At 40.9% G+C, this 24,334-nt stretch overlaps 2 protein-coding genes across 2 annotated transcripts; one reads left to right on the forward strand and one right to left on the reverse strand.

Annotated features, from left to right (window-relative positions):
* The first annotated feature begins 1,957 nt into the window (after nt 1–1,957).
* dnajc14 (DnaJ (Hsp40) homolog, subfamily C, member 14) lies at nt 1,958–16,318 on the forward strand. The gene is made up of 7 exons (XM_080424403.1): nt 1,958–2,050; nt 3,573–5,149; nt 5,536–5,642; nt 6,476–6,595; nt 7,634–7,794; nt 9,080–9,188; nt 9,713–16,318. The coding sequence occupies exons 2-7, from the start codon at nt 3,827–3,829 to the stop codon at nt 10,017–10,019; spliced, it is 2,127 nt and encodes a 708-aa protein (XP_080280529.1). The 5' UTR covers nt 1,958–2,050; nt 3,573–3,826; the 3' UTR covers nt 10,020–16,318.
* Nucleotides 16,319–16,676: 358 nt separating this feature from the next.
* On the reverse strand, nt 16,677–24,309 carry inpp1 (inositol polyphosphate-1-phosphatase). The gene is made up of 6 exons (XM_080424404.1): nt 24,173–24,309; nt 22,271–22,498; nt 21,264–21,324; nt 19,732–19,932; nt 18,742–18,916; nt 16,677–17,530 (listed from the first exon to the last, which is right to left on the reverse strand). The coding sequence occupies exons 2-6, from the start codon at nt 22,472–22,474 to the stop codon at nt 16,996–16,998; spliced, it is 1,176 nt and encodes a 391-aa protein (XP_080280530.1). The 5' UTR covers nt 22,475–22,498; nt 24,173–24,309; the 3' UTR covers nt 16,677–16,995.
* Between the last annotated feature and the right edge of the window lie 25 nt (nt 24,310–24,334).

Raw genomic sequence — 24,334 nt, forward strand, 5'->3', positions numbered from 1 at the left:
TTTGGAGTTTTTTTTGGGGAAAAAAAGATTATGAAATTATGCATATTTAATTCAAGGTGAACTCAATGTGCTTCATAGATAAATACGTAAAACAGATATACCAAACCACCGTCATCCTCCCACACACACATACACATAAAGGCATTGAAAAAAATCCATCCATCCACACATTCACATCATATGACCTCTTTCTCCACCCACACACAACTCATGCATACACCCACAGAGGATGCAGCAACCCACAGAGAGAGAGAGGGAGAGGGGGAGAGAGAGGGAGGGAGGGAGGGACAGACAGACAGACAGACAGACAGAGAGAGGGAGAGGGAGGGAGGGAGTAGGGAGAGATGGGGGGCAACTAACCATAGACATGATATAATGGGTATGGATCTTAAGTCTTAGGCTAAGCCTGCTTTTACAAAAAACATGACACAGTTGCGACAGATCTCAGGTCATTGTTCCCTAGATATACACAGGAGACCAGAGTCTGATCATCTGAGAGGTCTCAGGTCTGATTGGTTTATCGTCAGAGAGCAAGTCAGAGATGTAGCTAGAGTAGGCTATAGCTGCTAGACCATTCAGAGTTTTGTAAACAGTACTTTGTCCCAGTATGCACTCTACAGCATGTCATTATGGAGCAGTAGGCAGCCACTGAGCAGCGCCCCCTGGGGGCCAGTGATGCATACAGTACATACAGTCCATAATAATAACCCTGTCGTGGTGCTTACCTGACAACCACAACTATGGACACTGCTTTCTGGTTATGATGACATTGATCTATATGGGTTCTTACAATCTGGGTCTGCATCTTTTACATCAGTGGTTCTCAAAGTGGGGCCAGGAGATCCCCCAGTGGTCCTTGATGGGGTTCCAAGGGTTCCCTGCAGTTAGTATAGGAACAAAATTGACCTTTAGGTCTGTAGCTCAGAGAGAGCGTACAAATGGAACCAAATGAACCTGTGAGGGAGGAAAACCTAACTTCCATTATTTTTCAGGTGCTATGCATCGTATAGAGAGAGAGAAATGAATGCAGTGAATTCATGCAGCAGGCTCTCCGAGTAATGGGGGTCTGTCTGGGGGTCCTTGAAAGTAAAAAAAGTTAGAGAATCAACTGTTCTTACTGCTTAATGGTAAATTCTAGTATCCTGAAGCCAATGCCGTCCTCAAGGTACACTTAACCAATGTTCTATTGATCACTCTGTATGCACAAGCACAACTGTATTATAGGCCTATTGCAAAAGTCATAAAACACTATGCCATGAGGGAAGAAAAACAATATAGATAACGCCGATAATGATGAGATATGTAGATTTATGAATATTATATAGGTTTGACCTCAATAAACTGAGTGATGATTTGATGGCTCGTTTTAATATAGGAATGAGCAATAACGAGTTTAATAGCTATTGTAGTCAAATCCGGAGCTTGTAGATATATTCCTATGTACCTATGTTCCTATATTATCTATATCATTGGCATTTTAATAGTGTAACTTAGATTTAGACTAGTGTCAGTTGTTGTTGGTATGAATATTTGTATGTTGTTTTATGTTGTGTTTTATGTGGACCCGAGGAAGACTAGTGACTGCATGCGGCAGAGGAAGCTAAAGGGGATCCGAAAATAGAATAAAGAATAAAGAAATGCTATTTTTGAAAGTTCAGATATAATATATCTATAATATATCTATATATCTTTTGAAATGATTTTTAAAAAATAAAGGAAATGGAAAGATATATATTATATATATTATATGTATTTTTTCCATTTCCTTAAAAAAAAATATATATATATATAATTTTATTTTATGTTCTGATGGTCATATTTTATATTTAATGACATATACCCGTTGAAAGTGATTAACGGTATTTTCAAACTTTGTGTCAGTAGGTGGCGGTAATACGCTCCAAAAGGCACAAAATAAACAGGAAGAAGGAGAAGAAGAAAACTAAGTAGTAGTGTAGAAGAAGAAGAGGAGCTGAAAGTAGCAGAGGAAAACAACACGTATCATCAGCTGGCTGACACACTGTTAGCTAAACACAACGCACCACTAACGGTAAGAGGCACAACACACACTTTATATACCAACACCACATGGAAACCATTCACATCGTTGCTTGAACGGTTTTGGTCGCAAATCATTTCAGCTTTAGCTTCCATGCTAACACTTGTGAAGGAAATCTCAGCTAGCATCACAGTTAGCATATAGCTGCTACTACTGGGCTCTTCCTTCCTGCTGCTAAACGCGTTGCTTCTCATGATGTGTCACTTTCTCTCCTCCAGGCAGAACCATCTTTATTTTTTTGCATGATCTGAGGCGGCGTTTTTCTTTAAGAGATGATCATTTTAATCATCAGATTGTTTGTCTTTTAAATCTCTCGATGAATTGAATACACAGACCTTAATGGAAACAAGCCCTGGGCTTATCTTGGTTATTATCCTTTTTAGCACGCTTTAGTATACATCTGTGCCATCGTGGCTTTTTTTTGGCAAACTGTTGATAAAGTATTCAATCAATCAATTACAAATCTTCCTGAAGTTCGTTATAAGTTAACACGAACCCCTAGCGCCGAAAATTGAGCAATCGGCGAACATAGCAGATCTACAAGCTCACAACGCGGATGTGAGCTTGCAGATCTGCTATCTGCTATACAAGGAAGTCAAAAAGGTGGTTGGAGTGGTTATGTCCTCATGGCCCTTCATGGCTGTTTTGTGACAGCTGTCACTGCCCAACATTAAATAAAGCAAACTATCTGTATATAGAAAGGTTATTAGCTGGCCTACATAAGTCAATAGCCATCTGTCTAGAAAGAATATTAGACACACTGCCTTAGGCTACCTGAATGTCTAGCCGCAAGCAACTCTAAATACAATGCTATTTTTAATATCTGGCATCTATAGTTGTAGACCCTTGACAGCCCATTCATACAAACAGAAAAGTCTGATCTGATTGTATTAAACGACGTTAAACTCACCAAGATTGCAGCTGTACGGAAAGCTTGGATTATCATCTTTGTATCTGTCAAGTTTTTTTTTAATAAAACTCCACCGTAGGGCGTAGACGTGTTATGAGCCACTTTCTGTCAAGATTCTGTGCAGGTGAGTTTGGATGCACTCGTTCTCAACTAAAGCAACGTCTTGCTGCCTCCTGCATTATTTGCAATTTCGAAACAGTTGGTACGCAGGACCGTTGAGTGATTTCCAACAAGCGCTTCCAAACTCTAACACTCAAAAAATAAATAAAGTTACATGATCATTCAACATTAATTTCCAATACTGAATTATTCTAGGGTTTTCACTTCACTTGAAATGAATCCTATTGGTTAATGTTTTTCCCTTTCAATTAACATAAAGTGAAACCTATTGGTTAATGTTTTTCCTTTCAATTAACAAGAAGTGAAACCTTTTGGTTAATGTTTTTCCTTTTAATTAACATGATGTGAAACCTATTGATTAACTGCCATCGCAGAAACACCTTGTTTTATTTTGAAGGGGTTTCATTCCTAATGAAAACCAAATGGCTTGTTCAGAGGGGGTGTGTATGTTTAACTTTAGATCTGTTTGCTTGTTTTTTTCAGATTAAAAGAAGAAGGATTCACCCCATAATGTGACTGGTGGTGGTGGAAGAAAGCCTTTTTGATGCACGCCTGGAAGTGGCTTTTGACATTGTGGAAATGACACTTGCCTTCAGTCAATCCAGAGTCTTGTTCTCTTCTCGTGAGAATTTGGGGAAAATGTTGACAGAGTGTGTCTCGTGCAGGCTTTAACAGGCACTTTCACCTCCAATGACACTTAATTCTCACAGAAGCAAATCAAGAGGCTAAGAGGGAAAATGGAAAAAGAGACAGCTGACAAGGAGATGGACAGCATTGTAGATAATGAGGACGAGAGCCCTGATGGCAACCCGGTCACCACCAGTGGTTCCACTTCAACGACAAAGCCCAGTTGGTGTGAAGTCGGAGGGACTGAGGAGGACTGTGAACAACCAAGTGAGGAGCCGGTCTTAACGGAATGTCTGCAATCCAGCCCTCAGGACACCGACACCCCGGACCTAGCCACGCCTGTGCCACTAGCATCAGGAAATGGAGAAACCGAGAGCTGTGGAACCACTGGGGAGGGCAACGAGGACACAGAAGAGATTTCTGTTGAACAAATCATCTTCGATGAGCAAGCCTCCGAGGGCTATAAGATGACGGATCTAGAAGAGGAAGACGGACAAGGTGAAAGCCTAAACGATTCTACAAAAGAGCAGGACATGAACGGGGAGTCTGGCTGGAGGAACCCGGGAACCGGGAAGAGGTGCAGATCCAGGAACAGTGGTTCAGAGCCAAGCAGTTCATCCTGTACTACTCCTGCTCCCTCCTCCGTCCCACCAAAAGGCAGTCTCGCATCATCGAGCGGCAGCAGGCACAAGCAGACCAGGAGACGCAACTATCACCATCAGCAGAGCCGGGGTCGCAGGCGCACGGGCGGTCAGTTTGTCCTGGCCCTGAGGGAGATGCTGTCGGAGTCGCTCAGCACCTGGTGCATGTCCTGCATCCACATAGTGATCGAGCTCATCGTCACGCTGACGCATAACTGTGGCGTCGGCGTGGAGGCCGGAGGGATGGCGCTGTATAACTTTGTGCTGCAGCTCCTGGCGAGGGTCACGGACGTCCCTGGAATGAAAGCGGACGCTTGGCAGATTCTGGAGTGGACGAGGAGCAAAGGATCAGGCGTGGTCGACAGGACTTTAAAGTCAGTCAAGTGGGTAAAGGAGGCTTCCATGTCTTGTTTTGCGATATTCTGCATCCTGGTACTTTTGGGGTCCCAGTTGGCGAAGCGTGTGGTGGTCCGACTCGGGGGGGAGAGGGGGAAACGATGGTGGACGGCGTTGCAGGACTCAAGGTTCTGGAAGATGGTGGGCTCCCAGTTTGTGAAAGTCAAAAACTGGTTCAAGAGAGCGCCTCCGTCCAACTGGTTCAAGAGAGCGCCTCCGTCCAACCCCGAGTCACCTGGCAGGACGGGGAGATACCAGCCAGACCAGGAGCTGGAGAGACTCCTGGCCTTGGCTCAGGTTCCGGAAGAAGAGCTTGACCCCTTTGCAGTGCTTGGCGTTGAGGTTCATGCTACTGAAACTGAGCTAAAAAGGGCTTACAGACAGCTGGCTGTCCAGGTGTGTATGTATGTACTGCAGGGTGGTACACTATATAACCTATGCCTCCTTTATTAAAACGTAGCCATAAGTTGTATCACACTAAAATAGCTTTTTCTTAGATCTGATCATATAAATTGCGATGTTGTGGGGATGACCTGGTGCTTTCATACACAAAATATTTATACAATAAGGTTTTGATAAGTAATGATCGGAGGCAAATAATAGAACAGCTAAAACAGTCAGGTTACAGGTAAGTTCCGAAAATTACATCACTTTGCTGTGAGTGACGCAGCCTTTTAAAAACGGTAAAAGGCAACGATATCTTGTCTCATCACAATGTTGATATAATATTGATATATAGCCTTTAATCTCATGCCACCTGTCTTCTGTCCTTTCCTCCTTAGGTTCACCCAGACAAAAATAAGCACCCACGTGCAGGAGAGGCGTTCAAGGTATTGAGAGCTGCATGGGATATTGTCAGTAACCCTGAAACGAGGAGAGAGTATGAACTGTGAGTATTTATTAACCCCTTAAACCCTATATACTTCATCGACCGAAATAGCCCAGGGCTCCGTACTTGGTCCTCTCCTTTGTTCTTTCTACACCAAATCTCTCTGAAAACAGCCAATCTACCAGCTCGCAACACGTCGTATTGCAAGATTGTACATCTGCTTTTTTTGGGGGGGGGGAATGTTTGCCTATTATGACATGACATGGCCAGAATACGGGTGCTAATTTATTGTGTGCAGTTTGTGAACAGAGCCACACAAATGATGGTATCATTCCTGCATTACAACCCCACAAAGATAATTGATTAGCTTCAATGTTATAGTGTTACTTTCAATTTTGTCTATTTCATGACTTTCACAAATTCACTTGTTCATCCTGGAACCTATCGTCTGAGTTCTCTCTCCCGAATGGATAAAATTGGTATCCTGAACTGAAAATGTATTTTCTGTTTACTAGAGAGTACTGAAGAGACAGGGAGACCCCTGCTTCTGAACAAACACTATGTAGTAATGAATATGATTACAATCGGAATATAAAGCTATTTAACACTTATTTCAACAAAAATATCAATTAAACCACTTTAAAGGAGCTGCAGTGATCTTCTCTGTGTCTTTTATGATTTGTCTTCTTTTCATCCAGCACCTGTCTGAATTGGTTTGTGGATGTGCACAACTATGTACCATTTTGATGTTTTCTTGACTTTCTTTCTTTCTTTGTTGATTTGTATTGAATTCCATGCAATTGTTCCTTGATTCATGTTGATGATCAAGGTGTTGCATAATGCTATTCAAGTAATCATGGCACATCACTGAAAGTTCTGTCTTCACTCAACAGGAAGCGCATGGCAGCAACAGAGCTCTCAAAGTCCATGAACGAGTTCCTCACAAAGCTGCAGGACGACCTGAAAGAAGCCATGAACACCATGATGTGTACCAAGTGTGAGGGCAAGCACAAGTATGTCACTGACACTGAACAGCTCTGAAACTCATGGATTAAAGTTCTCAGTTGCCACAAACTGATTTCAGTCATTCGGATTCCATATGAAGCCAGCATCTTATATGGAAGCATGTTGCGCAGCGAAAATAGCCTATCTATAAGCTCTCAATGCTCTTGTAGATAAGCTATTTTAGGTTATTATTTTTTAGAGCATTTGAAGTGGTAGCAATATGTTCAGAAGCATCTTCCATAAAATCTTCATAGTCTCGGATATTTCATATTCATATACTGTAAAAGCAAAGGTTAAAGCCTCTCAATCTGTGATTTCTTCACCTGGTTGGTAGTATGTAGAGCAGCAGGAACAATATTACTAAAACATCATAATTTGACATATTGTGTTAATAATTGTTTAGGAGCGCTCGTGTGGGAGAGCTCCATTTACACCGTTTCACGAATCGCACATTATTTAGGACTTGGTCATACAAACATTTTCAGTGAGATTGTATTTTGCTTTAATCCATGGAAACTACTGCTACTATCTGATGCTGTCCAAGTTCACACTAGCGGCGACAAAGCTACAAAACCAGGGCTGCAGCTGTTGTTTATTTTCTTAGCGATAATTCCATCGATTACTTTTTTTGAATGGCATGTTTTATTAACTTTTTTATAATTGTATTTTTATTCATTTATTCCAATATATTTTTGAATCGACTGCGTTACCCACTGAAGCCCGATATTTAATGCTTTGTAGTACAACAGTGTCGCACAAAAATGACAAAAATGGCTGATGTACAGGCTCACAACGTGTTGCGTCGTTGCACACTGCATAAACTAAAAGTGCACAGGGAATTGGATGTGACTTGTAGCCTTTCCCTTTTGTCACTGCTAGTGTGAACACAGCACGAGTAATAACATTTTCTGACACTGATAAGCAAAACAAACAGCATAAAACGCATCATGATTACTTATGATGGTTGGATTGTTTGGTCATGCATTGTAAACATGACTCCAGTCCAGTAAGAACAGTATTCATATTGTTGACCGATCTGTTTGCAGGAGATTTGAGATGAATCGTGAGCCTGCTGAAGCTAGATTTTGTGCGGAGTGCAACGGCTACCACAGTGCTGAGGAGGGAGATCTGTGGGCCGAGTCCAGCATGTTGGGCCTACGGATCACATACTTTGCCTGTATGGACAACAAGGTCTATGATATTACAGGTGAAAATACATATATTTCCAGAATATGTTCTTTCCTCCTTCAGAAATAATATTATTAGTTAATAATAACATTATTAATATTATTAATAATGTTAGTCGGCTGAAGTCAGTGATCCTTAGGGGAAATTCCGCCGATTTTGAATCTGAACCTGAATCTGATGTGAAGAGATCATTGTGGGGGGAGGGGGATACCTTATGTCTTATGTGTATTTCTCCACAAAATTTGGAAGTGTAAACCCGATGATGCCAAACGCGTTGACTCGCATCATCAGACGGCGTTCGGAATGTCGGCGAAGTTTCCCTTAACACTAGGGCCTAGTAGCTTCCATTGAAACTTATGGCGGCCATAGCTGAATGTTTAGTGAGCCCGCACAGCACTGCGGAGGTCCCGGAGGTCCTAGGTACGATTTCAGCTCTCAGCAATGTGTCGAAGTGTCCTTGAGCGAAGACACTTAACCCCTAACTGTTCCCCCGTCCGCGCTCCTCTGTGGGCAGCACTCAGCCGGGTGAAGTTGAAAACTGAAGTTCCTCCGTGGGATGTGATAGCTGGGGGTCCCTCTTGAACCCTCTCAAGGACTGTGTTGTAATTCAAGTCGAGTTACAACACTTTCAAGTCGAGTTACAACACAGTCCTTGAGAGGGTTCCAGGGGGACCCCAGCCAAATAAACGATAGTTAGGAACCAAATGGACCCTTAAGGGTCATTTGGTTCCATTTGTACACTCAGAGCTAAATAAACACTGAGGATTTTACAGTGTAGTAGATTGGGGTTCTAGTTATTAAAACCTTATCAAATGGGTGTCCGTGGTGAATGCATATTAAACTGGCTGTGTTTTAGTATTTTGAAAGTAGGAGGTATACCATCATGGAGGTCCATTAACCCATTTAGACCTGAGGCCAATTTTAAAAAACACCTTCTAAATCCTAACCTAAGGTTTCTGTAAAAAATTCTATTCTTTATTCCCCAAAAAATCTAAAGGAAAAATCATGTTGCTAAATCTATATATATAGCAACATCTAAAATTACACAGATGCTTTCCTGGATTGAAAGGTATAACAACTTAGGCTTTCCAGGTCTAAATGGGTTAAATGCTTGTATTTTATGCAGTGGTTGGAGTAAAGCGTAAGGGACGTGGGAGGATGGATGCCGTAGGAGAGAGAGTACAGGAATGTTATGCAAGGCCTTAGGGTGTCTAGTTAGACAGACAAAGGAGGTAATTTTTGTTTATCTGGCAGCAAAGCGTTGCTATCCGTTTTGACTTGCTCTCTCTGTGCTCATGTTTCAGAGTGGGCCGGTTGCCAAAGAATAGGTATCTCTCCAGACACGCACCGCGTACCGTATCACATCTCCTTTGGTTCAAAGAACAGCAGCACCTCCACCACCACGAGACAGAGGTAAGTCCCCCTGAAAGTGAGTAGAGCCTGGCCAATGTTTTGGTTTGGCAGAGATACATCGGCCATTATTCAACTTATTTTGATGCTTGATTTGGCGATTTATTTTTCAACACTTCCAACCTGCTATCCCTATGATGGTGGCACATTTATAACCCATTGCGGCGTGTTGTGAGCTTGTAGATCAGCTATTTTTGAACATTTTTGAATAAGCCTTAAGTATTTACCGGTAAATAAAATAAAGTTTATCTGATTTGTTTATTTTGTTATCTAAAAAAATGTTATTTCTTTATTCGTATTTTTTCGCTTATGTTAAATGAAACTAGAATCAAATCAGGATTTTTTGTTACAAAATATTGGTCAAAATATCAGTAATCGGAGGTGTAGAACTCTCCAAAATCAGGATTGGCATCAGACCCAAAAAATCTGACATTGGTCGGGTTGACACCAGAATATAAATGTATTTGTTTACGCAACAGTCGGCAGATTTGAAAAAAGGGAAAATATCTGTCCATGTCTTTTTTCAGGACAACCTCTGAAAACGGTCCAGGTCCGAGCAACCCTGCAGATTTACAGGACTTCTTCAACCGAATCTTTCAGGGAGGGCCCGTCAATGACATGGCTGCCAACGGGGGCTTCTTCCCCTCGGGTCCATCTCACCATCAGTCCCCTGGGGCCGGGGCTGGGGCTCCACCATTCACCCCTCCCCAAGCTCAGACAGGCTTCTTCGTGCCAGGGGGCCATCGGCCGGAGCCCGGTGAGACGCCGTGGACGGAAAGCGGCAAACCTGCTCCTCGACGGAAAAAGAAGGTCCGTAAGCCTTTTCAGAGGTGAACCCTGTTGATGTCTTGATTTATCACCATAGCAACCGGGAACAGGAACGAATAATGGCCATGTTTGTCTCTCGCCTGCCCGCCGGCGTGCCAAGAGCTGCCCTTCATGAGTTGAACTCGGGTAGATTCATGTGGGCAGGGCTGCCATTCAGACAGCCAACATGGCGTTAGCCAAAGGAGAGAGCCTGGATCACGAAGATGAATAACTTGCCCCAATTGAAGTATTGATGGAGGGGTTAGAAGATGGCAGCGATGGTGCTTTTTCCCCCCCCACTCATTTATCTTTTAGTTGGTCTGTAAGAAGACTGTAGCCTTGGCATTGAACTGTCAGAATTCTGCAATGAAAAACATATTTTTCCTGTCTTAATTTCCTGCCAAATCCTGCATTGCATGCATGATTTATTCACTTGCAATTTTAAACTTTGGTTCTCTCTAACTTGTGTTATTGTTTTGCATAGGGTTGTTTCTGTTATGGTGTCGGTTAATACAGTGCAAGAAATTGTGGAGATGACAAAGGCCTGTTGGAATGTTTTCTTTGGTTAATTTTACCATGAACATAACGTTGAAAGATGTTGATCTGCGCAGTTCTAACTGCTTCAGCATTACCTTGATGTGTGCACTAGTGACCTGTGTGGGCCTACTTTTACAGCTGTCACTTGCTCACCCAGTTTAAGGAATGAATCTGAACCTACAAGTCACAATATTTCTGACCCAAATCTACAAATAGTGAAAGGACTATTTCCCCCCCACATTTATTGAAATGCAGCTTCGTAACATTGCTAATTGTTGCGCGATATGCGTTGCTTAGATTTAGTGACAAAAAAAGAAAGTGCACTTCTCAAGACGGCAACATGGCCGTGCTTGTTTACCAAGACGTGCTAGATAGTTAAATTGTTGACATTAGCCAACATGCCAAAAATGATAGTCATTTTTCAGAACGGAAGCGAAATTACTAAAGTCACACAAACCCCTTTGCCTTGTTTGGTCGATGATATTTATAATTTAAGCAACTTTTTTCCTTGCAGTTTATATTGCTTTTAACTAAGTTAGTATCAAAGTTGGGTTTTGGGTTTGATTTTCGGTCTCTACGGAATGTAATTCTGAATATAAACAGAATTGTCCTTTTAAACAGGAATTAATCCTAAAATCATTTAAGGTATCATGTTAATATAATTTGAGAGGAGGAACGACTCCATAGGCAGAAATTTGAGAATCTAATGTAATACTATTTAGAACTGGGCTATTTGGCAAAGATTATACAATCATTCTTTATTTTCATTTTTTTTATGTAGGTAGGGTACATCTTCCTATTCATAACTGATAACAAAAATAAAGTTCCATACATTATAAAAACTCAAACATTGGTGCACACACATGCATCTTAATGGAATCACAGGATCAAGTATAGCTCCTTGGTTACCGTCCTTGAACATTAATATTGGACTGTCATGTACCGTATGTCATATGACATACATGATTATTTGTGGCATTTCCCTTTGTACTCCTGAAACATAAAATAAGCACTTTTGGTAAGGTTTCATAGGTTTAAAGGGACACCTTGACATTTGGCTTTTTTGTTGTGGAGGTTTTACTCCTCTTTTTTTTTCCAGTTTCCTTAATAACCTTGACTTCAGATTACTTGATTTGTTCCTGAAAATGTTATGAACATCACTAATCTCTTTTTCAGTTTGCTTCCACCCTTTATCTTAAGTGCCATTTGACATCAGCTGCTAGAACATAACGTATATATATATATACTGTACATCAGAGACTCATCCTGTCAAAATGCACTACAGAAATTACAGAAGGGTGGGGGTGATTTTCTTTATTCCATCTGTTCATGTCAACAACCCTAGTCTCGTATGGAGATTGGAAATCTCTACCTACAGATACGTCTAGTAACATCTAAATTCGATGTAGGGGCTTGAACTGGATGGATAAAAAAATAAATAGCAGGATTACAGAACCAACGCAAAGACTTGAGGGCGTTCCTTCATATTGAGACGTGTCAGGATTGGTTTCCAACACAGTAGACATCAAAGTTGTGGCATCTAGCCCATAAATTTAATTTGGATTTCCCCAGACGTACGTACAGTTAGGCGATTTCGATATCGTCTGGCTACACGAGACTACAACCTGCTGGTAACATAACCCATTAAGATCTGAAGCTGTTTCTAAGAATGTCTTCTAAATCCTAACAGTTTTCTGAAAAACTTAAGTTGCTATATCCGTGGTTCATAAACTTTTTCATGTCAAGGACCCCCAATATATATATTAAATGTATTAGGCCACGGACCCCCATCTCAAAATAGTTGGTTCCAGGGACCCCCAGAAGCAAAGATATGAGTTAAAAAACTTTTAAAATCTATATATATATATATATTCCAAGATTTGCAAAAATGTTTTTTCAAAAATAGCAGATCTTAAGCTCATGTGGCACAAAGTGACGCGCTATGAGCTTGTATATCTGCTATTTTTTTTAAAGCCAAAGTATAAAATAATGGTTAAAGTGGTTACAATAGATGTTTGATTTTCTTTTTCCTGTGGTGCTGTCTGTAGGATCCAGGGCCAGGCCTCTCGGTGGTGGTGTTGAGCAATGGGTTTTTATCTCCACCCATTTGGATGCATATAATTAAAAGTATCACTTGAGTTTCATCTCCAGATGGTGCCATAACACAAGTCTTTAAAGCCCAGTCCACGCCAAAGATTTGCAATGCAACTCGTAGCCAGTTGCAGCAGTCTTAATGCAGTTTGGTGATTCTGACGCAAGTGGATGCAGTTGCAACTTGTTGCGTTGCGAATAACTGCTGTGGACTGGACTAAGACTTTAACCACATGAACCCTAGCATCCCTAATTCTGGGGGAAAACATTCTGCGAAAACAGCAGACCTATGAGAGCTTGTAGATGGGTTATATTCGGTAGAGGGGGAAAAAGGAGTAGTCATATAGCCTTGTGGGACTCCAGAGTCTGCTATGTATTTGTATAGAGTTTAAGTGGTTAAGCCTGATCGAGTCAAGAAGTGCACGTCTCCCTCCTCTTACACATACATGCAGTAACTGTCACCTGTCCTAAAAAGTATTCTTGGTAAATGGTAAAACTCTTAAAGGCTGGCGTAATTGTATTGTTCTCCTTGTTAGCACAGCTTACAAAAAAGACAAACGTACAATGCAATTATTGTCCTACTAGCAACTATGTTCCATCTTTCTAGCCAACAACAGATGCACTGTAGCTACAAGTCAGGACTGTTGTCATAATCTTCACTTTTCACTGCTAGTAATGTCATTGTTGACCCATAAGCCTCCTCTGGTCTTTGAAGTAGCCCCCCTGTTCCTCTTTAATCTGGATAGGTCAATGAATGGATGGATGGAGAGAAAATATATTGTGCAAATCATAAATATGTATGCCAGAATATGCGAGATGGATCAATAATGTATTATGATTCTACAACCTACACATTGAGGAATAAAGTTGTGAAAGGTTTTTCACAACTTTTACTCCTGACTCATACTTCGTCACACCAGAGTCGTGCGCCAAAAATAGCCAATCTACAAGCTCACTATGCGTCACGGCATGTTGTGGGCTTGTAGATATGTTTATTTTTTGACACTCGACCATTCCTGGACACAAGCTACTGTATATTTGGTGTTGGCTAGATGGACCATACTTGTTAGCAGAAGAAATTCATTGTAATGTTGGGGTTTTTCATAAGCTACTGTATGCTTATGAGAAAAAGAGGGAAAAAAGCAAAATTACGCCAGCCTCATTCTTTAATATACAGATGTGATTTATTATCACTTTACCTGGAAGGAGTTTAAAAATGTCAAGAGGTCCTTTTAAGATCCATCTATCCGATACATGTGGTTCTTGGTTCAGCATACATTGCTAAATATAATATTTCTAGGAATATTTTACTTCCAAAAATGTTGATTTAAAAAATAAATACATATTGTTTACATGTATATCTGAAGATTAATTTCTGGAAGAGTATGATGAAGCATTTGATGACAGCTATTTTTGTGATATTGAAGTTTGATTGAAAAGCGCCACACAGCTTTTTTTTAAGTTTGCACTTCTATACCAGTAAAATTGAAAGGGGTTGACTGAATTGTAGTATATGATTTGCTAAAAGGACTTCGTATCTGGTGATTAAATTAATTGAATTATTATTTTTGCTTCATTACCATGGTAAATGAGAAGGGGGAAAAACTGGTAACAATTCATTTGAATTTTCCAAGGGTCATGTCTTATCATTTTGGGGAAGCTCTTGTATCAAAGCTAGCCCACTGCATTGACATTATGTGATCAGTAATACACATTGTACCGCAGCTCAAGAGATTACTCAGTTGCAATGAGTCCTTGAAGTACGGTCTAAAATGTTCATCTACATTTGTTATCTTGTTTTCTTAACAGAGGTGTTGTAAGGCCAGTTTCCTTGACAAGAATTAAACATGGAAATGACAAATGGTTTTTCATCAACATTGCACATGAAAAAAAACATACATTTAGCCTGTTCTGGGTTTAAATCAATCACATTGTAGAAACTACAATTAGTCTGTCCATGGCTAACCAGTGACTTAAATCTTGGGGTCAGGCATAACATTTTGGTGCTGGTCAATGTCAGTGATGTAAAGAGGTTACAACATTAAAAGCAAAATAGTGTAAATGTTTCATATTATAGTCCAATGCATAGTGAAATTCAAAGATTTATCAAGCATTTAAAAGTTTTTATTTTAAATGATTTATGCACGTTGAGAGGTGGTTTAATGTGTTGAGGAAATTTGAGTACATGTCTGGGAAACTGGCTGATGGGATTTCAACTTTAGGCAGAAGTGAAGCTTCCTTTTAGACATGTCTTCTTCAGTGAGTAGCAGTTTAAAGTATAAAGTCCATGAACAATTATATCAGTTGAAGCTCCCGACGGTTCATTATTTTTTTATTCTTATTTTGAACAGAATATGCAAAAGTATTGCAAAAAATATGACAATCATCAGGGTTTAATGTGCAGGACACTTAAAAAGTACATGTACCATTTTTATTAGGGAAATGGGGGTGGGGTGGGGTGGGGGGGCTGCCTGGATGGCAAACTAGAGTTTTAAAATATCACTGTTTAGTTGGGTTTGTTTCCCCCGCTTTCTCTGATTTTTGAAATAAAAATGATTTCCTATATGTGCAACTTTATTGTGTTTTGTGATTTGTGTACAGGACATGATTCCTTGTTCTTTAATAAGTTATACTGGTTTAAACATAATACAAAACTCTAAACATCAGATTATTATACGCTATGTAAAACAAACATCTTAATACTTCTGGAGCCTGTAAGCCTGCATAGGTCCCATACCTTCAAATTTGAAGTTCATTTTATTTTTTGTTACTGTAATTCTGAGTGAAGCTTTTTTACCTATTATGGCTTTTCCATTCTGTGACCTCATGATGAACTAATGGTGCTGTGGTTATGGATGGAGAGAGGGCAAGTAAGTCCTCTGCTCCTTAAAAGGACTAATTTTAGAGATGTGCAGAGACTCCTCTACACATCATTACATCATCACGCACCACAACGTTTCAGCCAAGCAATTTGGCCTTCCTCGCCTTAGGGCAAATTGTTCGAATTTTCCGTTTTAAACTGTTGCTTATCCTGTCTTGCACCAGCGACAACTGGATGAGCACAACATTCTCGTTTTGAACATTTTATATTTTATTGTCATACGGTGTATGACGGCCTGAAGAAGGTCACACGACCGAAAGCTTGCATTAAATTCTGATATCTGCAGTGTCGAGTGTGCAGCTGCTGTTTTTTTAATCTTTCACACAGTTCATCTTCAGCTCCAGCATCTCATCTTAAAGTTTTTTAGTTGGTTAATTACATTGTCATACATGATGGAAAACACAACTACATTATTCCATTGTGGTATATTTTTCTGACGTTTCGTCTCGGTGCAAAAATCCAGCTCTCCATAGCTGCAGACTGCACAGGGAAGCCACGCTGTTATTGGATGCCGTCTTGTTGATTTCAAATCGTTGCTGTCGGGCAGAAACCTCTCATCTCCATATTTTAACTTTTTGTGTTTTTTCGTAAATTAATGCCCTACTTGATTGTACCACCACGTCGCACAAAAGCATCAAGAGTAGCAGATCTGCAAGCTCGAAACGCAAGCTTGTACATATGAGGTTTCCACCCGACAGAGACAAATTACTAGTTACAACAAACCACTTTCAACTTGGCCTACCTATTTTGGGTATGTCATAGGTGTTGTGAGACCTACAAGCTCACAAGATGTTGTGACCTTGTAGAGCGGCTATTTTCGCTATTAAAAAATGAAAATAAAACATTTTTAAAGTATAAAACAGGGCTTAGGTGGTAAAGATGGATAATCTACTAATATTCTGGTGGGGTCCAACAAACATGGAGCAGTCATGCCACATTACCTCAAAACAGATTCTGCTTGGTTTTTTTTTTACCGAATCTGAGGCAAACTGTTCAGAAGTGAAAGCTTCCAGTTCCTTCTCACAACTGTGGAAGCTTTATGTAACATGAAGAAAAACATTTAAAAAAGCGTAACATTGTTTATTAATGTTCACCTGACCTGGGTCATAATAGTATTTTCAAATAATTTGAGTTCGTCTTAATCTCCTTAAAGTACTACAGTATGTTGACCAGAGTCACATGGTTTATTTACCCAAACACTCTTGTGATTGTCTAACCTTTCTTTTGCTAATTGTATGACCCCACTAAAACATACATATTACGTACGTAGTACGGTACAATATGGTCTGACCCATGTCTGATGTTTCTTTTCTCACATTTACAATTGCATACATGTATAGTAAAATGGCACACCTTTTGCAGATAATAAAAAGTTCATTAAATTAATTGATATAAAAGATCCCTCTATACCTAAAATAGATAACATATCAGCACAACAGCTACTTCAGCTTGTGCTCAGTATATATATATATATTTATCAGTATATATTCACTACTAAATCAGTTGCAGCTTGCCTTTTAAGCCCCCTATGACACTGTGGAGTGATGTAGAGTCCAGATAGGCCACCAGACCGCCCTGGTTGGCCCAGCGGTCTGCACCTTTACTCCCAGCGTAGGGCGTGTGATAGGTGAGCTCTGCCTGGTCGACCTCTGCTTCAGGCTGGCGGAGACATTCGGTCAGGTCCACTACGCCGCCTCCGAGGGCCCGGAGTAGAGCGTGAGGTGCGCACGAGTCCCACTTAAAGGTGCTTCCTTCCGAGAGGACGTATGCGTCGGCCAAACCCTGGATCACACACAGTATCTTGTAGCCGGCTCCGGAGGCGTACATTAACTTGTCTGGGTCACCGCACAGCGGGGCCAGCGCTTCCTTCACCACCTGCTTCTCACTGGAGCTGAGGACCACCGACAGGCCGCCTCCTCCTCCTCCTCCTCCTCCTCTTCGGCTCCCGTCGGGTCTGTCCTTGGGCCGGGAGACTGAGCAGGCTTTGACGTTTCCACACGACACGCCCCAGAAATGCTTCCCTCTCCAGCTGTATTAAGCAAATTAATTAAAATCTTTAACCAAAGGCACTGCTGAGAATTCTGTTGAGTCAAGACAGAATTCAAATGGGTATTCCTGCATGTCACAGTCAGCCACTGTGTGACTGTGTTTAGCTGTGAACTACTAAGGCAATAAGCCTCAAGAGTCCTTGGTTCAAAGTGATTTTAAGACAGGTGTGTTGTCAGGCACGATGCAGAGTGCCTACAACCCCTTAGCTGTTCTAAATTCACTGAAAAGCACAGCCTTTTATAAAACGGTTACCAAATGTCGCAACATGCAAATCATAGACATATCCCAATTTAACGTTTTTAAATAACAATTCCATTACAAGAATAATTCTACAAAGAAAGTAGTCCCCGCGACTGCCTGCACGAACCAGGAAGTTGCTATATGCAAATGCATGGAAGGTACCGAATGGGACATAAAATCTGCCTTGTTTTTAAAGTGACTTAAAAGATTATGTATTTGTTGTAAAACCTTGCACAACGTCAACGAGCGCTCCTCTAACCCTGCCATAGAAGAAACATAATCACTAACGGTAATACATACATGGAGTACAGTGAATATTACAAACAAGCCCTTTGCGCCGTGCTACTGTACTGAACTATAAGGTCCAGGTGTTGGTTTATAGTATGAGTATTTCACCACAGGACTCAGCCAATCACAATCAAGTAACACAGCCATTTTATAAAGTTTACATAATAACACTACACAACTCAAAAAGTAGAGGGGAAATGGCATTGCATTATCTTGGGAGCGTGGGAAAATCACATTTCTCAGACCGAACCAGAAAATCAACATATTACACCTGGACAGATACGTCGAATGCAAATTCCTCTGAACACTACTGCTGGTATCTTGGATTGAACAACTCTACATAATGAGAGTTACATCTCTGAAATAAAAGATAATTATTCTTATCAAAAGATGCTACATATACGGTAGTAAATGTTGTGACAGATTAAAGTTAAAGGGAAACTGCTGACTGTTAACCAGGTCCAAGACCGTTGTTCTAACGTGAGCAAATCAATAATATAGTGTGAGAAAAAAATACCTTGTCTTATGTGTACAGTATGTCTCTGCAAAATGTTGAGGTCACGAACTTATGGTGTTAAACGGGTTGTTTCAGGCTATCGCCGCAAAATTTCTATTTTATTGTGTTAATAATCACAATCCACAATTGTTGTCTTTTTCACTTACCAACCAGTAGCCGGATCCTTGTAGTTAAAAGGTTGATTGATGACACCCATGACTGGTTCTCCTGTGGTCCTCAGATAAACCCCGATGAGAACCAAGGCACAATGCAGACCTGATGGAAACAGGTGGCTTTCATCCAGCACCTCCTCACGACCTTCAATATATTGGCTAGTAGCATCTAAAATAAAATAAAAATCACACAAAGAAAGAAATTTCACAAAACATCAAAATATTCGAGGATTGAATTCCTTGGTCTAGAATGCACAAGAAATGTGGCTGGTCGGTGTGGTGGTCTGCAATATTAGCCACGGATGGACACAAAGACAGACAAAAATGTTGGGGACATTGACGTGGAAATCCTTGCTTACAATTTATACAATTTTAAGTCTAGCGGAATAGAAACTCTCAAAAGATCAGATAAACCTTGACTCAAGATGCAAAATCAAATGGTAATAGAAAGATGTATTTACAGCGCTGTAACATTCACACATCAGACATGCTGTTCCAGAAAGGCACAAAGATAGACTGACTTGCTCTTCACTGACGGTCAGCTCATAATTCGATAAAGGAAAACAATAATACATTTGATGTCTTCTCCTGAGCTTGTTAGAGCTAAAACATTTCTCCTCTGCACAGCCATTAAAACAAAGGGACCACTGACTTACTGGCAGCTGTGACCTGCCGACCTGAACTCCCTTTTCCGGCCTTATCAACAGAGAGGGTCTGGTCTCTGCTCTCAAACTCAAACTAGCAACACAGACTAAATTCAGACTAAATTCGCTTCATCAACATACATACTGTATACATCATACATATATACTGAAAGATGAACACTCTTCTAAACATCTCCCCTTAGTTGCGACGCCATAAAAATCATTTTTAAAAGATGTGTGGTATAGTATATTCAGTTCTGCTTTCAACAGTATAATGAAAGTTTGTTTCCCGGAAAATAAGTATAATTCTATTGCAGCTAAGAGCTTATAAAGCATTTACCAATGGGATCAATCCAGATGCCGATCTCAGAGGGGCTAAAGGGCACGCTAAGACCCTCGGGTCCTGTGTCACTTGTCACTGCGTCTTGGTGGATGGCCCGTGCCAGGAGAGATGCTGCCATTTTGTCACCGTCCAGTACTGTGGCCAGGAGCGCTGCTGTCTCCACCTCCGTCGCACATACGGTCACTATCACACTCTCTCCTAATTGAGTGTGTGCGAGAGAGAAAGAGAGAGGGAGAGGGAGAGGGAGAGAGAGAGAGAGAGAGAGAGAGAGAGAGAGAGAGAGAGAGAGAGAGAGAGAGAGAGAGAGAGAGAGAGAGAGAGAGAGAGAGAGAGAGAGAGAGGGAGAGGGAGAGGGAGAGGGAGAGGGAGAGGGAGAGAGAGAGAGAGAGAGAGAGAGAGACACATAAGACATGTTTATGCAGCTAATACATGTAGGTTATAACATACAGTGTGGCACATAACTTATACCGAGGCGTGGAATATATTCAATGAAATAATTCTCCCATAGTCACAAATTCTTCTAATAGGAAATGCTTCTTAAAATCGGCAGCCCATACACATCACCAGACTGTTAATGTTATTGACCATGTCCATTTTGCTTGATCTAATCTATATAAAAGGATTGATTCACACCGACTTCAAGGTGGTTGCTCCATCCTAGCTACATGTCCAGTCTAATAGAACCGTACATCCCTGGACAACCACTACGCTCCTAGCTAGGATGCTGGTTACCTCACAGTCACAAAGTATAATATAAAAAAAACTGTTGGGGGCAGAGCATTCACACATCGTGCCCCCTGTCTCTGGAATGCTCTCCCTCCAGATGTTAGAGATGCCGACTCTTTTTTTTACGACTCTTTGGATATTTGATCTGTACATTTTTCAGCTGTGCACAGTCACATGGTCAATGTTTGACCATTATGTGCTGGCACATTTTTGGTGTACAGAGAGCCCTTGGGGTGATGTTGCACTATAAATAAATAAAAACGGAACTGAAACTGACACAGTAAGATATCTCGACATGTCTGGGATAAGTAAACCAAGTCACTGATCCAGCTTCAACCAATCACGCGGCTTGTTATACAACTTCGAGTGTAGAGTGCAATACAATTCTTTTTTTTAAATGACGGTGTACATTACCATCTTGTCTTGCAGTTGCACCGGCATGATAAACGAGATTGAATGTTTACATTTTGTCGTTCAACACAAGCATATTCTCCATACTGACTTTGAGCTATTTAGAGCTAGCAGGCGTTCCAGCTTAATCTTCAAAGCGGGCTAGACGAGGGAACACTTGAAGATAAGAAATCAAACGTTTGCTGTTGTTACAGGACTCGGATATCTATTGAAAATACTTATAAATTAAAACAGACAATATGTAATGGTAACCTCAACACTCATTTGTCATTTCACTTCTAAAGTATTACGTAGGCCTGAACTTTACATTCTTGAGGTTCAAGTGCAGACTCGTCACTGTCAACTAGGCATTTTGAAAGTATAAAAGTATGAAAGTGTAAGAAAGTATTTACCAAGCCCATTTTCAAACTTGTTGGACTCCTCTCCCTGTATGAAGTCAGTCATCTCAGGGAACTGAACAGAAGAAGGGAAGGGCAGGAGATTAATACAAATCCACTTCACATTATTACATCAATAACAACTTGGTCCAATAATATTCTTTGCGAGAGCCCCTATAAGACAGTGGTTCTCAAAACATCTTCATGTCAAGGACCCCCAAAACGATACGCATTTTGGCTGCGGACCCCCCCAGTTGAAAAGTGCCAGGGACCTCCATTAGATTTGTCAAGATTTTTTAGCACATCTACAAGCTCAGATCGCATCGTAGATCGGAGGTTCTCAAAGTGAGGTCCAGGGGCTTTGAAGGTTCCTTGGGGTGGTTCTAAATTGACCCTTACAAGTCTGTAACTGACAGTATACAAATGGAACCAAATGGACCCTAATGTGTCCATTTGGTTCCATTTGTATACTGTCAGAGTTAAAGGAGTAGTTCACCCCAAAAATTACTTGTTTTCTATCAATTACAAACCCCATGAAGCATTGAATTCATGGAGATTCTTTAGTTTTTGTCGCATTCCTAAGCCAATAATTTGATGACCGGCGGTCTCTCCGGTAGGAGACTCTTTGTCTCCTACCTGTTCTTTGTCTCCGACTCTTTGTCTCCTACCAGAGACATTAGCATCTTTCTGCCGGTAATCAAATTCTTGGCTTAGGAATGTGACAAAAACAAAAAATCTCCATGTATTCAAGGCTTCATGGGGTGTGTAATTGATAGAAAACAAGTACTTTTTTGGGTGAACTATACCTTTAAGGGGAGTCCTTGAAATGTTTAAGTTTGAGAACCACTGTCGTAGATAATCTATTTTCAAATAACCCTAATATAAAATAGGGCTCACTTTTTTTTTTTACTGATCCTCATTTTAATGGGGACCCCCCCGAAACCCCCTCAACAAACAACCCCTGGGGGTCCCCGGTCGGACCCCACTTTTTGAGAACCAGTGCTATATAAGACTAAACTAACCTGGGCTCCAACATCATGACGGATCATCTCTTGGATCACCACGTCAGCCAGGGTCTTGAAGTCCTGGACAAACTTCTTGTTTTTATCGTCTCCGGTCTTCTCCTGAACCAGCAGCTGGAAGAGGAGGGCCTCCTGCCTGCAGACCCGGGCCACGTTAGCCGCTTTCTCAGCCACTTGAAGCAGCAGCCGGAGTACATCAGCCATGATGGAGATGAAGAGGAGGGGGGGCTAGAGAAGAGGAAGAGAGACAGTGGTGGAAAAAGCATTCAAAATGTTTTACTTGTGTAGAAACACTCAAAATGTACTTGAGTAAAAGTACAAAAGTGTAAGGCATCAAAATATACTTTGAAGTACCAGAAGTAAAAGTACTCATTATGCAGAATATCCCGTTTCACAAGGTATCATGTGAAACACGATGAGCTTGTAGTTTAAATAGGGCTGAAGTGGTTAATGCATGTTTTGTAATGATAATCCAAATCTACAAAGTAACTATTAACTAATATTTTCAAAGAATTGAAGTGGAGTAAAAAAGTACAATATTTGCCTCTGAAATTTTGTGGAGTAGAAGTTCAAAGTATTGAAAAATGGAAATACTCCAGCAAAGTAAAAGTACCTCAAAATTGTACTTAACTTAAGAACAATTTTGAGGTACTTTTACTTTGCTGGGGTATTTCCAATTTTCAATACTTTGAACTTAAGTACAGTACTTGAGTAAATGTGCTTAGTTACTTTCCACCACTGCACACACACACACACACACACACACGCATGCACACGCACACGCACACACACACACACACACACACACACACACACACACACACACACACACACACACACACACACACACACACACACACACACACACACACAGGGGAGAAAGAGGGACAGACAGAGATTGTCAGTATTCATTATCTTAAGGCAATAGGCACTGATCTAATTATAGCATGAAAAACGAAAATAGGCCATTTCTGAGATGAAAGGGTGTTGGTGGAGAGAAATGGCCTGCAATACAAGTAGGACAGCATATAGTTTATAATGTAGTCTACAGGTATTACTACTTTTTAGTTATTACTACACTATAACGTTATTTTCGTGCCAATTAACTGATTATGACATAATAACGCCCCAAGGAATCAGGGTTGTACTTACTGTATTATTAGCTCTGGTCCATTGCGTTAGAAGGAGTTCTCCTTGACGCTATGGGACTTTAGAGCCTTTGCGCTCGCACTACAGGCTGCGCAGCCTCTCGTCTTTAGTCAAAATAAAAAATACGCTTTCGCTACTCACCAAAACAAACACGGTTTTACGGAGTTGAAAGCCTACTCTACCGAGTGGGAACACTCTGAGCCCCCCACCTCACGTCTAAAATACACTTTTTGGCCATAAAAGACAATATTTCACCGGAAAGAAAAATCTGGTCAATAGAAGAATTCCATTGACCAGATCTGTAGGGGGCGCAGTGGAGTAACCAAAAAATGATTTTCTCCTTCTGGTGAAATATTTTCTTTTCCGGTCAGAAAGTGTATTTTAGACGTGAGGTGGGGAGCTCAGACTCCTCAGAGTGTTCCCACTAAGTAGAGTAGGCTTTCAGCTCCATAAAACCATCTTTGTTTTGGTGAATAGCAAAAGTGCATGTTTTGTTTTAGCTAAAGACGAGAGGCTGCGCATTCTGCGCTACCGCGGGTGTGAGGGGAAAGGATGGAAAGTAACATAGCGTTAAGGAGAACTCCTACTAACGCTATGGACAAGAGCTAGGCGTATAGTGTATTATATACTTCCTGTGGGGAAAACAACGCCGCCAAATAATGACAATCTAACATGATGAGAAGAACAGGAAGGCTTGTCTGTGAGTTTTATGGAAATACTGGACAAATAACATGCAAAACTCTTCTTTCTTACCCGAAAAGATCCTGTAGGTGCAGATCTGTTCTGTTCCTGGTCTGTAGCAGTGTGTGACTGTGTGTGTGTGTGTGTGTGTGTGTGTGTGTGTGTGTGTGTGTGTGTGTGTGTGTGTTCGTGTGTGTGTGGGAAGAAGCGCTACTTCCTCTATCCCCCCAGCCG

This window comes from Gymnoscopelus braueri (genome assembly GCF_963280865.1).
Source record: "Gymnoscopelus braueri genome assembly, chromosome: 3".
In the NCBI taxonomy this organism is placed as follows: Eukaryota; Metazoa; Chordata; class Actinopteri; order Myctophiformes; family Myctophidae; genus Gymnoscopelus; species Gymnoscopelus braueri.